The following is a 17,813-nucleotide window of genomic DNA, read 5'->3' as shown; positions in this document are numbered from 1 at the left end:
TGTTCAAGAGGAAGTGTACTCATTACCTCACTCATGTAACTGTAACCCTCTGTATAGTATCTTTACAATAAAAAAAAAAATAAAAAATACTAGGGTTACAAATAAACAGTAACAACTAATATAACAAATTTTTATCTTTAGGAAACAGGAAATTGGCCATACTAAGAAAACAAGCTAATTTAAAATTGGAACAAACAGTGTTTTAGGGTGCAAAGTGATAAGAAAACGCTTACTAGGGGCTGGGAAGGTGGCTCAGAGGTAGAGCGGTTGCCTTGCATGCATGAGGCCGTGGGTTCAATTCCTCAGCACCACATAAGCAAAAAGAAAAAAGACGGAAGTGGTGCTGTGGATCAAGTGGTACAGTGCTAGCCTTGAGCTGAAGAGCTGAGGTTCAGGCCCCATGACCGGACTCAAAAAAAAAAAAGAAAACGCTTACCATTGGTTCCCTGATGGTATGAGCCACAGCACATATACAATTAAAGTGAATAAATCCTTAAGCAAATTCCCTCTTTTATTTTCATCAGTTAAGTTTTGCACCAAGGAAAATTTGCTAGCTCCATCTCTCCTCCTCTCTGACACAGATATGAAGACTGGGAATGACCCATGTACTCACCGGCTCAAACGGCAGGACCATGTCATCTCTAATTCCATACTTCACTCGTAAGGCCTACAACAAAATTCCCAAGTTAACACAATTTTTCAATAATTTACTGATATGATCACTGAAAGAAGCAAACTGCCAATTTTGGGGGGTTTTAAGACCATGTTGTTACATAGCCCAGACTAGCCTTGAAATGGAGATTGTCCTGCTTCAGCATCTCCAGCACTAGAATTACATATAAGTGTAACCAAACTTGGCTCCAAGTCTGTGTGTGTGTGTGTGTGTGTGTGTGTGAATTACATATAAGTGTAACCAAACTTGGCTCCAAGTCTGTGTGTGTGTGTGTGTGTGTGTGTGTGTGTGTGTGTGTGTGTGTGTGTGTGTGTGTGTGTGTGTGTGTGCAGTAACAGGGCTTGAACTCTGGATCTTACACTCTCACTCAGCTTTTGCTCATGACTGGTTCACTCAACTTAAACTATGCCTCTAGTTCCAGCTTTTTGCTTCTTAATTAGAGATAAGAATCTCTCAGCATTATCTACTCTATCTGACTTCAAACTATAATCCTCAGATCTCAGCCTCCTAAGTAGCTAGGATTATAGGCATGAGCCACTGGGACATGGATGAAAAACTTGTTAAGCTATTGTCTTCCTTTACATACGAACAGATTTATTTTACTAAATACCTCAAGAAAGGACCTAGAACTCTTTAAAACATTTAACTTACTGTAAGTGCACTGGATGATGAAACTGTAAAGCTAAATATAAAATTACACATAGACATGCATACATTATCACCATGAAAAAGTGGACAATGAAAGACTTCAAAACAAATTCAAAATTCTAACCACAGAAAACATAATAAACATTTAAAAACAAGTGAGATAATAGAAGAAAATTGTTTATCTTTCAACCAGGTTTCATAGTAAGTTCCACAGTACCTCACCAATGACAGTGAAGACAGAACAAGAATAAGAAACTCAGATACTTGCTTGCTTTTTCTTCAAGTCTCTGAAGGCAGCAAAATCATCAGGGGAGTCAGAAGGAACACTTGTGACCACACCAGTGCCTTATAAAAGAAAGAGTGCAACTAACTAATACAACCAGAATGTATTACACAAGTTTTCATAGAAATAAACAAATGCTACCTTTATCTTCCTTAATAGTGAGCATTGGGAGAACATAGATCACTTTGTAGCATGTTAAAGGTGCTGATAATGATGCACCAAGAATTTCCTGCATGAGAAAAAAAAATCCAGAGTCAAAGAAAATAGTATTTGTAATCATTAAAATGTAAACAATATTAGTATCTTAAACCCAAAATCCTAGATCAAAAATACATAGGAATAAACTCATGAGGTCTATTATTGCACAACACAGTGACTACATTAACAACATATTACATAGTTCAAAATCACTGAAATGTTTAGTTTCACTAAATGATACATATGTGAGGTACTGAATTTTTTAATTAGCTTGATTTGGCCATTCCACAATGCATACATATTTTAAAATATATTGCGCACTACAAATATATACAAGTTTTGTCAAATAAAAAAACACACAGGTATGGGAGCATGGCTCAAATGGTAGACCACTTACATAGAAAATCTAAGATCCTAAGTTCAAAACCCAGTACCATCGAAAAGATATATAAATAGATTAATATCATCCACACATCTTCCCTTATTTTTATTGTCTACTAAACTAAAAATAATTTTAAGTAATTATAAATCTGACAATGTTATGATAAATTCAGTATGCTAATACATCACTTGTAACACTGCATTCCTTTGGAAAATGGCACAGGAATCTACAGCAAGTGCCTTAAAAATGTTCACAAATCTTGAACCCCTCAAAAAATTATTTTTGTTTGAGAAATATACCAAATGCTTAGTTGATTATCCTAGCAAAAACTATTAGTGAAAGAAAAATCATGTAACAAAATATGCTACATCACCATATAGAATATTATAGATGAATTTTAAATTACAATTATGAAAGTCAATTGACATAAAAAAAAATTTTAGTGCCTTAAAAAAACTTTAGGAAGCCAGATGCCAGTGGCTCAGGCCTGTAATCTTAGCTACTCAGGAGGCTGAGATCTGAGGATTACAGTTTGAAGCCAGCCCGGACAGGGAAGTCTGTGAAACGCTCATCTCCAATAAACTACTCAGAAAAAGCCAGAAGTGTGGATCAAGTGGTAGAATGCTAGCCTTGAGCAAAAGCTCAAAGACAGTACCGAGGCCTTGAGTTCAAGCCCCAGGACCAGCAAAAAAAAAAAAAAAATTTAGGAGGTATAGCAATACTGGACTCACATTTGTGATTGTCCACAAACAGCATCCAGCTGCTCATTCTAAGTAAACGATTCACTTTCCTCCCACATAGCTCCCACTCATCCTGTTTCATTGACATTTAATACTAATTACCAGGAACAGAGCTAACAGTATTTAAATAAACGAACATAACTCTAGTGTCATCATTAAATCTCTTGGGGAAAATTATATTTTTCAACCAAATATTTGCTGAGTTGATATATAAAATTTAAAATATGCTACTTTAGAGATATAAAATGAATACACAGCAATTTTTTAAAATTCTCCTATATATAACATGTATCAACTGCACAATTGGGCAAAAGACATCAGACACAAAAGAGTACATAATTAGAAATGTAACAATGAAATCTGCCTCTGCCTAACTAATGTAAGCTAACAAAAAAACTGTTTAAAGTTTCTTTTTTTTTTTCCTTTTTGTTGGTAACAGGGCTTGAACGCAGGGCCTGGGCACTGTCCCTGAGCCCTTCTGCTTAAGGCTAGCACTCTACTACTTTGAGCCACAGTGCCACTTCCAGTTTTTGAATGGTTAATTAGAGATAGAGTCTCACAGGAACTTTTCTGTCCATGCTGGCTTTGAACCCTAATCCTAAGATCTCAGGCTCCTGAGTAGCTAGGATTATAGGCATGAGCCACTGATGCCTGGCCTGAAAAGTTTTTTATGTGTGTGCTGATTCCTGAGGTTTAAAGTCATGGTCTGGGTGCTGGGACCTTTTTTATTCAAAGTTAGAGCTCTACCATTTGAGCCACAGATCTACTTCATACTCTTTGGTGTTTAATTGGAGATAAGACTTTCCTTCCTGAACTGGCTTTGAACCATGACCCTCAGATCTCAGCCTCCTAAGTAGCTAGGTTCACAGGGGTTAGCCACCAGTGACTGGATAAACTGAAAATGTTTTAAAGAGTACAAATATAGCAACTAATTATTAGTGAAGACAGAGCAGAGATTCCCTTTGGAGGAGAAAGTTTAGTACACTCCAGAACTTTTGGAAACCACAGTTACGTATCTTGATTTGGGTAATGTTCAATTAAGCAAATACACCATTAAGTATAATGCATATATGAAAATTCAACAAACTACAAGTCAACATACACTTTATTACATGTACCTCTCAAATTAAAAGTTTTCTTTAAATGTTCTTTTCTCAAGCTTCATTGTTGAAAATTTCCTCTAATTGTATGCATGAAAATAAAATGTAATACCCAACTTACCTCTCCCATTAACTCCTTAACAACAGGCACCACTCCATTGTCTTTGGTAAAGCCCTGGTATGACATATTCCTGGCTGCTCTTTGGGTGCAGATGAATATATCACCATCCACCGTCTCAAATCCAATGTACTTTAGATTAGGACGAACCCAACAGTTTGTCTGTCCAAACATGGTCTCAGGTCTAAGAGTAGCAGCAACTAAGAAGATACTTTTACCTTTCAGGCCACTAAAAAGAAAAAGGAGGTATTTAAATTAAAAGATTCCTTCACAACTACCTTATTGTTCAGAAATGATGAAACATTAACTCTTTAGTAACCTTACCTTAACTTGGATGGGTATGGCTCCAGCACTTTCAATTTGATTAAAGTGTATTCCTGAGGTCCAACACCCTAAACCAATAAACAAAACAAAAATCTAAGTGAAAAAAAGACTTGGATTAAACTCACCAACATATGTGAGAGATCTGACATGGGTTCTTCCACTGTTAGAAGTGAATAGACTGCCACTGGTGTGCTGGCCATATTCAAGCGGAAGTCTAGTATATAAGGAGGGACTTGATGTCATAATCAAAATGGTATTCACCAAAATGAGAGTTCGAAAAGAACTCCAATGCTGGACCCTAGTACAAGTCCTGGAGGGCAGTTATCACAATTATACACTGGGCCAGGCATCAGATAATATACATTCTAAGCTTTCTCATTCCCTTACTAATGGCCTGACTCAATAGACATAATCTCTAAAAACTTTGCTTTCTTAAGTGCAAAGTAACACTGCTACATCTCACACAAAAGACTGTCCCAAGGAATACCTAAGATAATTTATTTAAAAAATGCTTTGAAACTCCATGAGCCATCATTAGAATTTAGGATACTACTATCACTCACTATAAAACTACATAGGTTTTCTTTTTTTTTCCTTTGTTTTCTTGTTCTTTTTCCCTTTTGTCACTGTTTTTTACCTCTGTACACTTTGTCTCATATTTAATTTTATCTGAACTGGGGAGAGGAAGGGGAGGCATAGAAACTATGGAACAAAGAGTGAACTAATTCAGCAGTAATACTCACTAAATATTATGTTAGAAACGAACTATACAACTTGAGGGGGGGGAGTCAGAAAGGGAAAAACTAGGAGAAAATGAGGGAAAGGGTGACACTATTCAAAAAGAAATGTACTTAGTAAGTAATTTTTGACCATGGAGTGGGAGTGAGAGATGGAGAAGATTGAACTCAAGGCCTTATGCTTGCCAGACAAATGGTGTGCCACTTGAACCACATCTCAGTCAGTATCTCTTACCCAAAATCTTTGGGGAGAAATGTTTCAGATCTGTTTTGGAATATCTGTGGTTACTTTAGTAGCTAAGCATGGCTAAATCTGACAACCAACATCTACAATGTACTGCTAAGCCATGACTAAGTGTGAGGCCCTGAATTCAAGCCTGGTCCCAGCAAAAAAGGAGGGGAGAAGCTGGGCATCAGTGACTCAAAAGGCTGAGATCTGAGGATCACAATTTAAAGCCAGCCTGTGAGACTCTTATCTCCAATTAAGCATCACAAAAGCTGGAAGTGAAGCTGTGGCTCAAGTGGTAGAACTCTAGCCTTTAACAAAAAAGCCCAGAGACAGTGCCCAAACCCTGAGTTCAGACTGAAATATAGCCCAGAGGCAAAAGCGCTTGCTTAGCAAGTGCAATGTCCAAAAACCAAAAAGCAGAACTTCCCGAGTTCAAGTCCTAGGACTGGTACCAAAAAATAAATAGATAAATCAAGGAAAAGACGAAACGAGGGAAAGGAGGAGGGGAGGGAGAGAGATTCACAATGTCTCCAAATCCATACTTTTTGAGTGGTAGGTCAGCGATCAAAAAATATCACTAGAACTTTTTTTTTTGTCGGTTGTGGGGCTTGAACTCTGGGTCTGGGCGCTGTCCCTGAGGTCTTCAGCTCAAGGCTAGCACTTCACCAATCGAGCCACGGTGCCACTTCATTTTTCTGGTGGTTAATTGTCGATAAGAGTCTCACAGATTTTCTTGTCGGAGCTGGCTTTGAACTGCGATTCTCAGATCTTAGCCTCCTGAGTAGCTAGGATTAGAGGTATGAGCCACTGGCTCCTGGCTCACTGGAACATTTTGAACTTTGGAACATTTTAGATTAGGAATGCTCAACCTATATAAAAACTTTCTGGGGCTGGGAAGGTGGTTCAGTGGTAGAATGCTTGCCTTACATGCATGAGGCCCTGGGTTCGATTCCTCAGCACCACATAAACAGAAAAAAAGCCAGAAGTGGTGCTGTGGCTCAAGTGATAGAGTGCTAGCCTTGAGCTAAGGGACAGCCCCCAGGCTCAGAGTTCAGACCCCACAACCGACCAACTAAAAAAAAAAAACAACACAAACTTTAAGCCAGGCTGATTTTTTAAATTTTTTTACTTTTTATTTTATTACATACTAAAATATGTAATAAAAGGGAACTTGCTAGGGTTGAATGTTCCTACCAAAACTCACACTGAAATTTAAACTCCCCTGTGAGGTACCAAAAGATGGAAGCTTTAAGACGTATTTAGGTCATGAGGACTCTGCTCTGATAATAGAATAATCCACTCATGAATTAATGGATTATCAGGTCAACAGACTATTGTGAGAGTGGCTATCATAAAAGGCTATGAGAGTGGATATCATAAAAGACAATTTGCCTCAGTCTCACATGTGTGGCCCTAGTATTATGTGTTGCCAGGCTCCACCTCTGTAATTTATAAATAATCTCTACTAAAAAGAAGGCCTTTGAGGCTGAGAATATGGCTTAGTGGCAGAGTGCTAGCCTTGAGCAAAAAGAAGTTCAGGGACAGTGCCCAGGCCCTAAAGAAGAAAGGCTGGGTGCCAGTGGCTCACGCCTGTAATTCTAGCTACCCAGGAGGCTGAGATCTGAGCATTGCAGTTCAAAGCCAGATCGGACAGGAAAGTTGTGAGACTTATCTCCAATTAACCACCAGAAAACCTGAAGTAGTGCTGTGACTCAAGTGGTAGAGCAACTGCCTTGAGCTGAAGAGCTGAGAGACAGTGCCCAGGCCCAGAGTTCAAACCTTACAACCAACCAAAAAAAAAAAAAAAAAAGGCCTTAACCTGAGGTATTCCTTTGGCCTTCAATTCTCTAGAACCAATCACTAAATAAACCATTATTCTGTATAAATTACCCAATCTGTAGTATTCAGATATATGTAAGACTGAGTATATAAGCTCAGATAGATACAAGCATTTACTGATTTAATAAGCCAAGCAAGGCTTTAGGAAAAACACTCTTGCTTTTTTTATTCGAGTAGTACAGGAATGTTACTTAATGTGTTCTATAATAACATAAAAAGAAATGCTATGATGCATGGCTACCAGTACACTGGCAATGAACAACCAGGCACATGATTAAAGCACATATAAATGGAATCTGTGTACTTCAAAAGTTAGCTATGTATATCTTATTACCTTTCCCCACATTCTTCTCTTTAGAGTTGTATTTTCCAAATGATGCTTCTCAAATATTAGTATGTATATGAATCACACTGTAAAAACAAATTCCTGGGTCATACCCCAGGATACTTAAACTGATGTGGCAGTTTAGGGGTGAGGCTTAACAATGCGCTTTCCTGTAACAAGTTGATATAGCTAGTCCACATACTATTCTTAGAGTACACAAGGTCCTAAACAAGGCACATGTCCCTGTCTTGATATTATCTCCCTTTTCATACGCACCAGAGTACCATGACCATACTATACACATCAGCACTGCAACTAAGCTATATTTTTAAGTTTCTGATCTGAAACACTATGATCACATCAAAGATTTTAATAACTACTGTATAGCCCAAATAATCACCTCTCCAGTTTGTCTGTCATGATCCATGCAAGGCTGTCCATCTTTTGGAGAATAAATGGTATGCCTACAAGATAAACAGTAAGTACAAGTATTATTATAATATATAAGTTATAGTCTATTTGCCAGTGTTGCTAACTTCTTATATATATGTCTTATAACTGAAAATTCTGAACAAATATCTACTTCTATACTTGTGAGTAGTTCTGTCAACTTCATTACTGATGAGAAGTTTTTACCTTCATCAAAGGTAATACCATCAAAACATATGAATACTAGTTTTGTGACATAAATAAAGACATGGTGAAATATAATTTCATTTGTAAGCTGCAAGTAGCTACATAAACAAGCAAGAATCTCTAAATTTTGTCAACAATTTAGAGAACACAAGTATAAATACACAATGACTATTTTCTGCTTGTCCAGATTTCATTTCATACAAATTTCATTCTGTATTATAACACAAGACAGATCAGAGAAATAAAAACTTGGTTTTGGTGGTACTGGGGATTTAACATGGGGCCTTGAGATTGATAGGAAAGCACTCTACCACTTAAAGTATACTCCCAGTCTTTTTTTATATTTTTTTATTTTTTTTTAAAGCTTTCAATACCACAAATCAGATTATGACTACAGTGCATCTTGATCTATACTCCCAGTCCCTCTGCATTTGGTTTTGGTTTTTTCTTTTATTAGTAAGTTTTTTTTATTGTGAAAATACGGTACAGAGCGGTTACAATTACATGAGCAAGGTAATGACATTTCTTATCAAGCATTGTTACCTCCTCCTTTGTTTTTCCCTTACCATTCCAGCCCTCCCATCTCCACAATTACACTCCCCCCACCTCCTGCATTTAGTTTTCAAATAGGGTCTTGAGTTTTACCCAGTCCCATCTCAGTCCTCAATCTTCCCACCCCTGCCTACCAAGTAACTAGAAATACAGGCATGCTCCACTATGCACAGATACTCAGAGAAATTAAGACATTAACAAGAGAGTGGGGATGCAAGTCAGTACTACAGCACTTGCATGCATAAGCAAGAAACAGTTTCAATCCTGGCACCAAGACAAAAGAGAAACTAGTGGGGAAAAACAAAGGATAAGACAGTAAAAGAACAAAAAAAGCCAGGTGGCACATTCCTGTAATCCTAGCTATTCAGTAGGCTTAAATATGAGGATCCCAGTTCAAAGCTAGCCTGGGCAGGAAAGTCTGTCAGATGCTAATCTCTAGCCAGCAAAAAGCTGGAAATGGAGCTGTGACTCAAGTGGTACAGTGCTGGCCTTGAGCAAATATGCTGAGGGACAGCACCACAGGCCCTGAGTCCAAGCACCAGAACTGGCACCAAAACAAAAACAAAAACAAAAGCAAAAAAAGAGAAAGGCTATGAATACTGAATTATAAAGAAGGAATGGTATAGTTAGTACTTTACTAAAATGAAGGAAAACAAACTTACCGCTTCCCAAATTTAATTTTATTTCTTTCTCTTAGTGTTAAAAATTGCCACCTGACAAATGAATCATAGTAAGGATTAACATCAGTGGTGATGAAAGAACGCCGCCAGTCTACCTACAGAATGAGAAAGGAAATAGCAATTTTTTTAATATTCAAAAGTTTTATAAGATATCCTATGAATCAATTATTTACTCTGTGTGTGTGTTTTATGTGTGTGTGTGTGTATGTATGTGTACACTTGGTCAGTCATGGAGTTTGACCTTAGGGCCTGAGCCCTGTCCTGAGCTTTTTTGCTCAAGGTTAGAACTCTACTACTTTGAGCCACAGCTTCACTTCTGGTTTTCTGGTAGATAAAAATGGAATTCTATGCCTCCATCAGAAAGAATGACATTGCCCCATTTGTAAGAAATGGAAATACTTGGAAAAAATTATATTAAGTGAAGTAAGCCAGGCCCAAAGAAACATAGGTCCCACGGTTTCCCTTATTTGCAATAACTAGTGTAAGGACAAGCAGAAAAGGTCAAAAGCTATGTACATATGACCAGATAAGATGATGGTAAGCAAAATGAACCCCAAGAGAGGGACACAAGTGATTTTTTTTTCTTTCTTGCTACTGTTTCTAACATACTTATAATGTGCCATGAGATTTTTTTGTTTCTTTATATGTTCCTCCCCCACGGTATAACCCGGTTTCACTGTATTTGATTTCAGAGCCCTGCATCTTGTAACACGTCTCTAATTTGGGGAGGGGAAGTGAAAAAACAAAATGTTTAAATAGGAATACAGGTTGACCCATTGTAACAATGAGATGTACAGACACTATGTTGAAAAACAAACTTTACAATTTGGGGGGGGATGTAGTTGTGGAGGTGGGAAGGAAGGGATGGTAGGAGAAAAACAAAGGAGGTAACAATGCTTGATAGGAAATGTACTCATTACCTTGCTCATGTAACTCCTCTGTACAGTATTTTTACAACAAAAAAAATATTTTAAAAAAAGTCTCACAGGGACTTTTCTGCCCGGGGCTGATTTTGAATCCTGATCTCAGCCTCCTGAGTAGCTAGGATCACAGGTATGAACCACCAGCTCTCAGCTTTACTCTTCTTGAGTCCCCAAATTAGAATAACTTTAACTGTTAAAAATAAATTGAAAGCCGAGAGTTGGTGTTTTTTAATGTTTCTAAGCATTTACTTAGTAATAAATATAGTGGGGGAGCAACAACGGGGGTAAAAATGCTCAACAAGAAATGTACTCATTAGCTGAAGAACTGAGGGATAGCGCCCAGGCCCAGAGTTCAGGCCCCATGACCAGACCCCAAAAAAAAAGAAATGTACTCATTGCCTTACTCATATAACTGTAACCCCTCTGTACAACATCTTTACAATAAAATTAACTAAATAGGAATTATAATAAATGAAAAAGAATTAAACAGAACTGGGAATGTGGCTTAGTGGTAGAGTGCTTGCCTTGTATGCACGAAGCCCTGGGTTCAATTCCTTAGTACCACATAAACAGAAAAAGCCAGAAGTGGTGCTGTGGCTCAACTGGCTCAAGGTTCAACTGGCTCAAGCAGTAGAGTGATAGCCTGGAGCAAAAGAAGCTCAGAGACAGTACCCAGGCCCTGAGTTCAGTCCCCAGGACTGGCAAAAAAAAAAAAGAATTAAACAATAATGTTGCATACTCCTAAATATTTAAATTAACCTTCAACTTCTTCTTACTCTTTGAATAAAACTCTTTTGTACTAAGGGTCAGTATATCAATATACACTTCAGTGAGACAAATACTAAAATGCTCTCTGCTGCCATAGTCCCACTAGGGGCTACTCTGACATTAACAGTACAATTCTCCAGTAGCATCCAGGTACAATACATTATTCTCAATTTAAGAGTTGGTCCATATCTTTTTAAACTTTCTTTTTAAACTTTCTCCACATTTTCTGTAACTATGAGGTGATGGTATACCTTTAAACCTATTCTTTTCAAGTCTTGAATAGCCAGTGGTGGGAAATATTCCAGCCAATGTTCTGCATCAGAAAATTTTACAATCTCTTCATCAGACAGTCCAAGAGATTTCATTATGTCCCACTGATACTTAGAAGACCCAGCTTTAGCAGCAGCTTTGCTCTAAAAACAGACAAAAAAAAAAAAAACTCCATTAAAGAATAACAAACAAATGCTTAGCATTCAAGGACCACAGCAATTTTAAGTGAATAATCTGAATGTAATATTTTTAATTCTCAAACCGCTGGTGATACATGAGAACACTGCAGGAGTCACTTGTACTATTCTGTCTACAAAACTGGAACAAGGAAACCTGTTGGGATTGTTTTGGGAAAAGAAGTAGGAAAGGGACAGTGATTGATTGGAATATATTGTAAATGTGTGGAAATCTGCATAACTATTGTAAGCTAATAAAAAGTGGATTTTCTAATGATAACTAAATAGATGGAGCCACAAAGAACTACCAATAGTGAAATGAGACTTTAGAACCAAATTTCAATTTCTTCCTTTTCGTGCCACACATCAGTTCTTTTTTAGCTAAAAACTAATAGCAAGAGCTCCCTTCTTTTCTAATATTTACCAATATCAGAATGTCACAGTTAGAGATAATTAAAAAGGAAACACAGGAAATTTTGAGCATAACTCTACTATTTCTCAGACACATAGAACTATGCACAAAGTAAAATTTTGCTGTATATAATTCAACCAAGGTATGGAGAAAATATAGGATGGAATGCAGGCCATAATGTTTCTAATTATATTATAAATACATGACCTAACCACAAAGGATTGGGAAAGAAAGGTGTTGATTAAAGGAATTCTGGAACATTTTGGGAAAGTATGTTGACTAGACTCTAAAGACAAAAAGAATTATATACAAAACCTGATTTATTTTAGTTGGTAAAACTGTTTTCTCTCAAATATAAATTAAGAATTTTAAAGCAACTTTACTACTAGTGTAGAAATGAACAAATAAATATACAATAAATAGTAAGAGCGAGGTTCCTGTTATAGTGTAACTCATATATAAACAAAGGGAGAATGCTAGAATTATTCATGTTGATAAAAAAAATGAGTATGAACTCATTTGTTTTCACGTGTAGATAGACATAAATTAGGTATGTGGACAGTGGTGGGCTGGTAAGCATATCTCTTTCCCACTGAGAGGTCTGAAAGTAGTCATAGTTATGAGCCCACCTGGCCTTTACACCATAGTTTCTGACAACAATTCTTCAATAAAATAAATAAGGGTTTCCAGGAGAAGCCAAGGAGCTTTTACCCTGTTTGATTCCAAAGCTGAAACAGGGAACACAAGCTTAGAGGACTTTGTGATCCTAGAAATTAAAAAAGTGTTTTATAACAAAAAGAAAAAATAAAGGAATGTCAAATGGACTTGGTACCAAACTCAAAGAACTCCCAGTGGCCAATGTTAGAATCTGAGGAATAACAAACATAACAATAAGTAACCCTATCTACAGAATTAAATATCCAGCTGGGAATGTGGCTTAGTGGTAGAGTGTTTGCCTAGCATGCATGAAGCCTAGGATTCAATTCCTCATTACCACATAAACAGAAAAAGCTGGAAGTGGCACTGTGGCTCAAATGGTAGAGTGCTAGCCTTGAGCCAAAGAAGCTCAGGGACAGCACCCAGGCCCTGAGTTCAAGCCCCAGAACTGGCAAAAAAAAAAAAAAAAATTAAATATCCATAACTCCATACTAATATAAAAAAATTTGAAAAACCAAATAGGGGAAAAAAGGATACCTCATCTTTCAGAATTCTAGATAATAAACAGAGAAAGAATAAGAAAAATTGAAAATGGCCAGTAGAAAACAAACAAGGTACTCTTTCCACAGTCTCAAATTATCTATGAAAGCATTTGTCAAGGTGTATTGTAACTGCTATTTAATTGCTTTGTACAACTACTTAAAGGGTTTTTTTTTTTTTTGGGGGGGGGGTTGTCAGTTGTGAGACTTGAACTCTGGACCTGGGCACTGTCCCTCAGCTCTTCACCTCAAGGCAAGTGCTCTACCACTTGAACCACAAAACCAGTTCCAGCTTTTTCTGTTTATGTGGTGCTGAGGAATCAAACCCAGGGCCTCATGCATGTGAGGCAAGCACTCTACCACTGAGCCAAAGGTATTCTTTTTTAAGACGCTGAAGCTCAAATGAAATAAATCACAGGCAGAGAAGACATTAGAAGTTTATTTCATAAAATTTTGTTAAGTGAATTAAGTCAGTCTCAGAGAGACAAAGGGCACATATTTTCTCACTTATGTGGAAGTTGTACTTAAACTATAAACATATGAACATATATACAGGGTCATATGCAGATAATGTGGTATACACAGGGAAAGATTCTCTTGAACAGCTAACTTAAGAGTTTAATAAAATACCAGGAAGCTAGAATATATGTTGTCAGAGGTTGGAGGAGATGAAGAACAGTAGGGTAGATGAATGGAGAAAAGAGTAGGAGCGAACAGTAATAATATTCAATGTACATATGTGAAAGTGGAACCAAGTAACTTGAGGGGATGGGTGGAGTTGGGACAAATGGTAGAGAACAATGGTAAAGGTGACATTGTTCAAGATGCCTATGCTGCTGGGCAATGGTGGCTCAACCTGTAATCCTAGCTACTCAGAAGGTTGAGATATGAGGATTGCGGTTCAAAGCCAGCCCAGGCAGGAAAGTCCATGAGACTCTTATCTCCAGTTAATCACCAGAAAACTGGAAATGGCTCTGTGGCTCAAGTGGTAGAGCAATCACCTTAAGCTGAAGAGTTGAGGACTGCACCCAAGCCCAGAGTTCAAGCCCTACAACCAACAAAAAAGAAAATGAATATGCCCATAAACTGACATGTTAAATTGAAATTCCTTTGTATAATTATTTAATAATAATAAAAAGGAACTTATTTCTAAAGAAAGAAATGGGGGGGGGAAGAAAAGAGGAAAAGAAGAAAAGGAGGAAACAAAGAAAGAAAAAAAGGAAGGAGGGAAGAAAGAAAAGAAAAGGGAAGCCGGGCGCTGGTGGCTCATGCCTGTAATCCTAGCTACTCAGGAGGCTGAGATCTGGGGATCGCAGTTCAAAGCCAGCCCGGGCAGGAGAGACCATGAGACTCCTATCTCCAATAAACCACCAGAAAACCGAAAGTGGTGCTATAGCTCAAGTGGTAGAGCGCTCCTCTTGAGCTGAAGAGCTGAGGGACAGCGCCCAGGCCAGTGTTCAAGCCCCACGACCGAAAAAAAAAAAAAAAAGAAAAGGGAGGAAGGGAGGGAGGGAAGGAAACAGAGAGGAAGAAAAAAGGATGGAAGGAAGGCAGGAAAGCAAGAAAGAAAGCAAGGAAGAAAGCAAGGAAGGAAGGAAGGAAGGAAGGAAGGAAGGAAGGAAGGAAGGAAGGAAAAACAAGGGGAAAAAAGACACTTTTTCTTTCAGAATTCTAGATAATAAACACAGAAAGAATAAAATTGAAAATCACCATTAGAACAGTATAGATAATGGTTGTGAGCAAACATTAAAAAGAAATAAGGTATTATTTCCATAGCCTCGAAATATCTATCAAAGTATGTATCAATTACAAATAGCAAAAATGAAATCCTAACAGTAGAAAGGCCTGGTATACACCACCTACCAAAATGATCAAGATTGAGGTCTTAAGTGAGAATCCAAATGCAGTCTGCAGTTTAGTAAATAAGACTGTGGTAATGCTGATTCCTTAGTTTTGAGGATTTTTTAGTATACTTAGATAAGCTGTAATAACATTAGGGCAAGTGGGTAAAGATTTTAAGGGAACTCTATACTATCTTGCAACTCCTCTTTAAACCTAAGATTGCCTCACATGAAAGAAAAAAGAAAAATCAACAAGAAAGAAGAAAGCTAACATATGGATGCAACACTTAAATTACCAAATCCATTTTATGTGCCAGTTACTTTGATAATATTGGAAATGCACATATAAATCAGCCAACATAAATATCAACAACCACCAAACCTTTTTTCCTTTTGCTTTATCTTTAATTATGATATCATCTGTTTTAACACTCATCTCTTCCTCCTCTTCTTCTTCATCTGGAAAATCAGGGGGGCAACCATACAGCTCTATTTCTCTTTTCAACTTATCAGCACATGCCTATAACATTGGAGAGAGTGAAGTTCAAAACTCAAGGACATAATTTGAGTTTTTTATTTCTAAGGCTAAGTAGAATGGAATTTCTTCAATATCTAGATATAGGTAGAATATTATAGAAAACAATACATACACATCTTGCACGCCAAAATTCACTAATTTACAAATTAGCATTTTAGTTCATTGATTCAGCCACCATTTGTTCAAAACACAGAGTACTCCCATACTTACCTTGTTTCCTTTGCTACCCTTCGTTTTGTGATGGTGGGTCTGAGACTCAGGAGATGGGCAAAATCTGTTCCACTACATGCCTACCTGTTAGGCTCTGCTAAGAAGGACATCCTTCTTACTAGCATCCTGTACTCGCATCCAAAGAGTATCCATCCTGTGTACAAAGATTCCTCCAGACTCAGCCTGCAACTCCAACTAGGTCTCCTTAGTTCATCTCTATAACAAATTCTAGCTGTGAGCACTACTAATTGCTGACTCTCAAATGGTTATGAAGCATGACTCTATTGAATATCCAGACACAGTGTTAACATTTTTTTTTTTTTTTTGTCGGTCGTGGGGCTTGAACTCTGGGCTTGGGCGCTGTCCCTCAGCTCTTCAGCTTAAGGCTAGTGCCCTACCACTTGAGCCACAGCACCACTACCGGCTTTTTTTCATTTTGCTTATGTGGTGCTGAGGAATCGAACCCAGGGCCTCAGGCATGCAAGGCAAGCACTCTACCACTGAGCCATCTTCCTAGCCCAGTGTTAACATTTTTATAAACTTTTTTAAATTCTCTACCCCTAATGACAATTAACAGAGAAAGGCATGTGACAATTACTCCATTATTAAGATGGAAACAAAGAAAGAAATGTTATCATATTTTCTAACAATGATGGAGAAATTGTCCATACAAGTAAAATATTAAACTGAGTCTTCAGATAATTATAAGTGAACTTCCTCAAATTCAAAACTGATCAGTAAGCAATGTGCTTTTTCTAAGGAAAAAAAGTTAAATACAGTATCCTTACTATATTTAACATGAACACTGTATTAAACTTGAACAACTTCAGAATACTGACCATTATGGTGAATTTATTACAATTAGAATATATTGTAATTTTCTTTCATCTTGGATGGTATTTGTGTATCAAAATGTTCTTTTTACAATAAGGTGTGCTTGTGTTTATAAATTCTTACTAAAATTTCTAATAGTTTTTCACTATTTTCAAAAAAAAAAAAAAAACACAGTACTCAATGTAGCATACAATATGTGTGGCAGCAGAAGCACAAAATTCTATTAAATGCAATGTCTTTGATAAGGCTAAGTAAGCACAGTGATTCCTACTACATGATCCCAGCTACTCATGAGGTAGAGATCAGAATACACTCGGTGGTTTCAGGCCAAACTAGGCAAATAGTGTGAACCCACTTCAATAACTAAGCTGATATGATAGCATACACTTGTAATCCCAGCTATGTATGAGGCATAGGTAGAAGAAACATGGTCTGAGACTGGCTCAGGCAAAAAGTGAGAGAACTTATTTGAAAATTACTTGAAGCAAAAGGACTGGAGGAATGGCTCAAGTGGTACAGTGCTTTCCTAGACAGCAAAAGTCCTTGAGTTCAAACCCCAAAACTATCAAAAAACAAGCACACAAACAAAATCTACAACATGTTGCTAGGTATTAGTAAACTGAGACAACTGCCATTCATTATGTGTTTTTTAAAATGACACAGTGAAAGATTTACAACTCATCTATATTGTGTTTTTGTTGCAGTAACCCAAACATCAACATCATGACAAAAAAACTAAGATATTAAAGAGAATGTGTCATCTACAAAAAGAAAAAAAGAAAAACAAGATCTTGGCACGACTAAAATTTGGCTACAGATTAAAGATGATAGTATATCAAAGTTAAATTAAAAGGAGGCGGTGTGACTATAATGAATGCCCATGTTCTCAAGAAATACACACTGAAGTATTTGGGACTTTGTTTTTCTTTTCTGTCTCTTTGAAACAGCATTTCCCAGGCTGACAGGGAACTTACTACGTAGGGCAGGGTGGGGGTGAATGGCTATCGGCCTGCCCAAGCCTCCAGAGATGAGATTACAGATATACACTATCACACTCAGCTAATGCGTGCCTTTTTTTTTTTAATCTTATTTTATTTTATTTGTGAACATACTGTACAGAGGGGTTACAATTGCATGGGCAGGATAATGCGTACATTTCTTACCAAGCATTGCAGCCTCCT

General features: G+C 37.3%; 1 protein-coding gene across 1 annotated transcript in view; it reads right to left on the bottom strand.

Moving 5' to 3' along the window:
• Nucleotides 1-17,813, bottom strand: part of Lars (leucyl-tRNA synthetase) — a 71,465-nt gene that overhangs the window by 44,109 nt on the left and 9,543 nt on the right. The window contains exons 3-12 of the mRNA XM_013025498.1: nucleotides 16,756-16,777; nucleotides 15,433-15,570; nucleotides 11,407-11,568; nucleotides 9,447-9,559; nucleotides 7,997-8,060; nucleotides 4,467-4,534; nucleotides 4,146-4,371; nucleotides 1,746-1,833; nucleotides 1,590-1,666; nucleotides 614-667 (exon numbers count right to left, since the gene is read on the bottom strand). Coding sequence (XP_012880952.1) covers nucleotides 614-667; nucleotides 1,590-1,666; nucleotides 1,746-1,833; nucleotides 4,146-4,371; nucleotides 4,467-4,534; nucleotides 7,997-8,060; nucleotides 9,447-9,559; nucleotides 11,407-11,568; nucleotides 15,433-15,570; nucleotides 16,756-16,777 — 1,012 coding nt within the window. The remainder of the gene's footprint in view (nucleotides 1-613; nucleotides 668-1,589; nucleotides 1,667-1,745; nucleotides 1,834-4,145; nucleotides 4,372-4,466; nucleotides 4,535-7,996; nucleotides 8,061-9,446; nucleotides 9,560-11,406; nucleotides 11,569-15,432; nucleotides 15,571-16,755; nucleotides 16,778-17,813) is intronic.

This window comes from Dipodomys ordii, unplaced genomic scaffold (assembly GCF_000151885.1).
Source record: "Dipodomys ordii isolate 6190 unplaced genomic scaffold, Dord_2.0 Scaffold85, whole genome shotgun sequence".
NCBI lineage: Eukaryota > Metazoa > Chordata > Mammalia > Rodentia > Heteromyidae > Dipodomys > Dipodomys ordii.
Note: the sequence above shows the minus strand (reverse complement) of the source record. Positions and strands in the feature narration are given on the sequence as shown.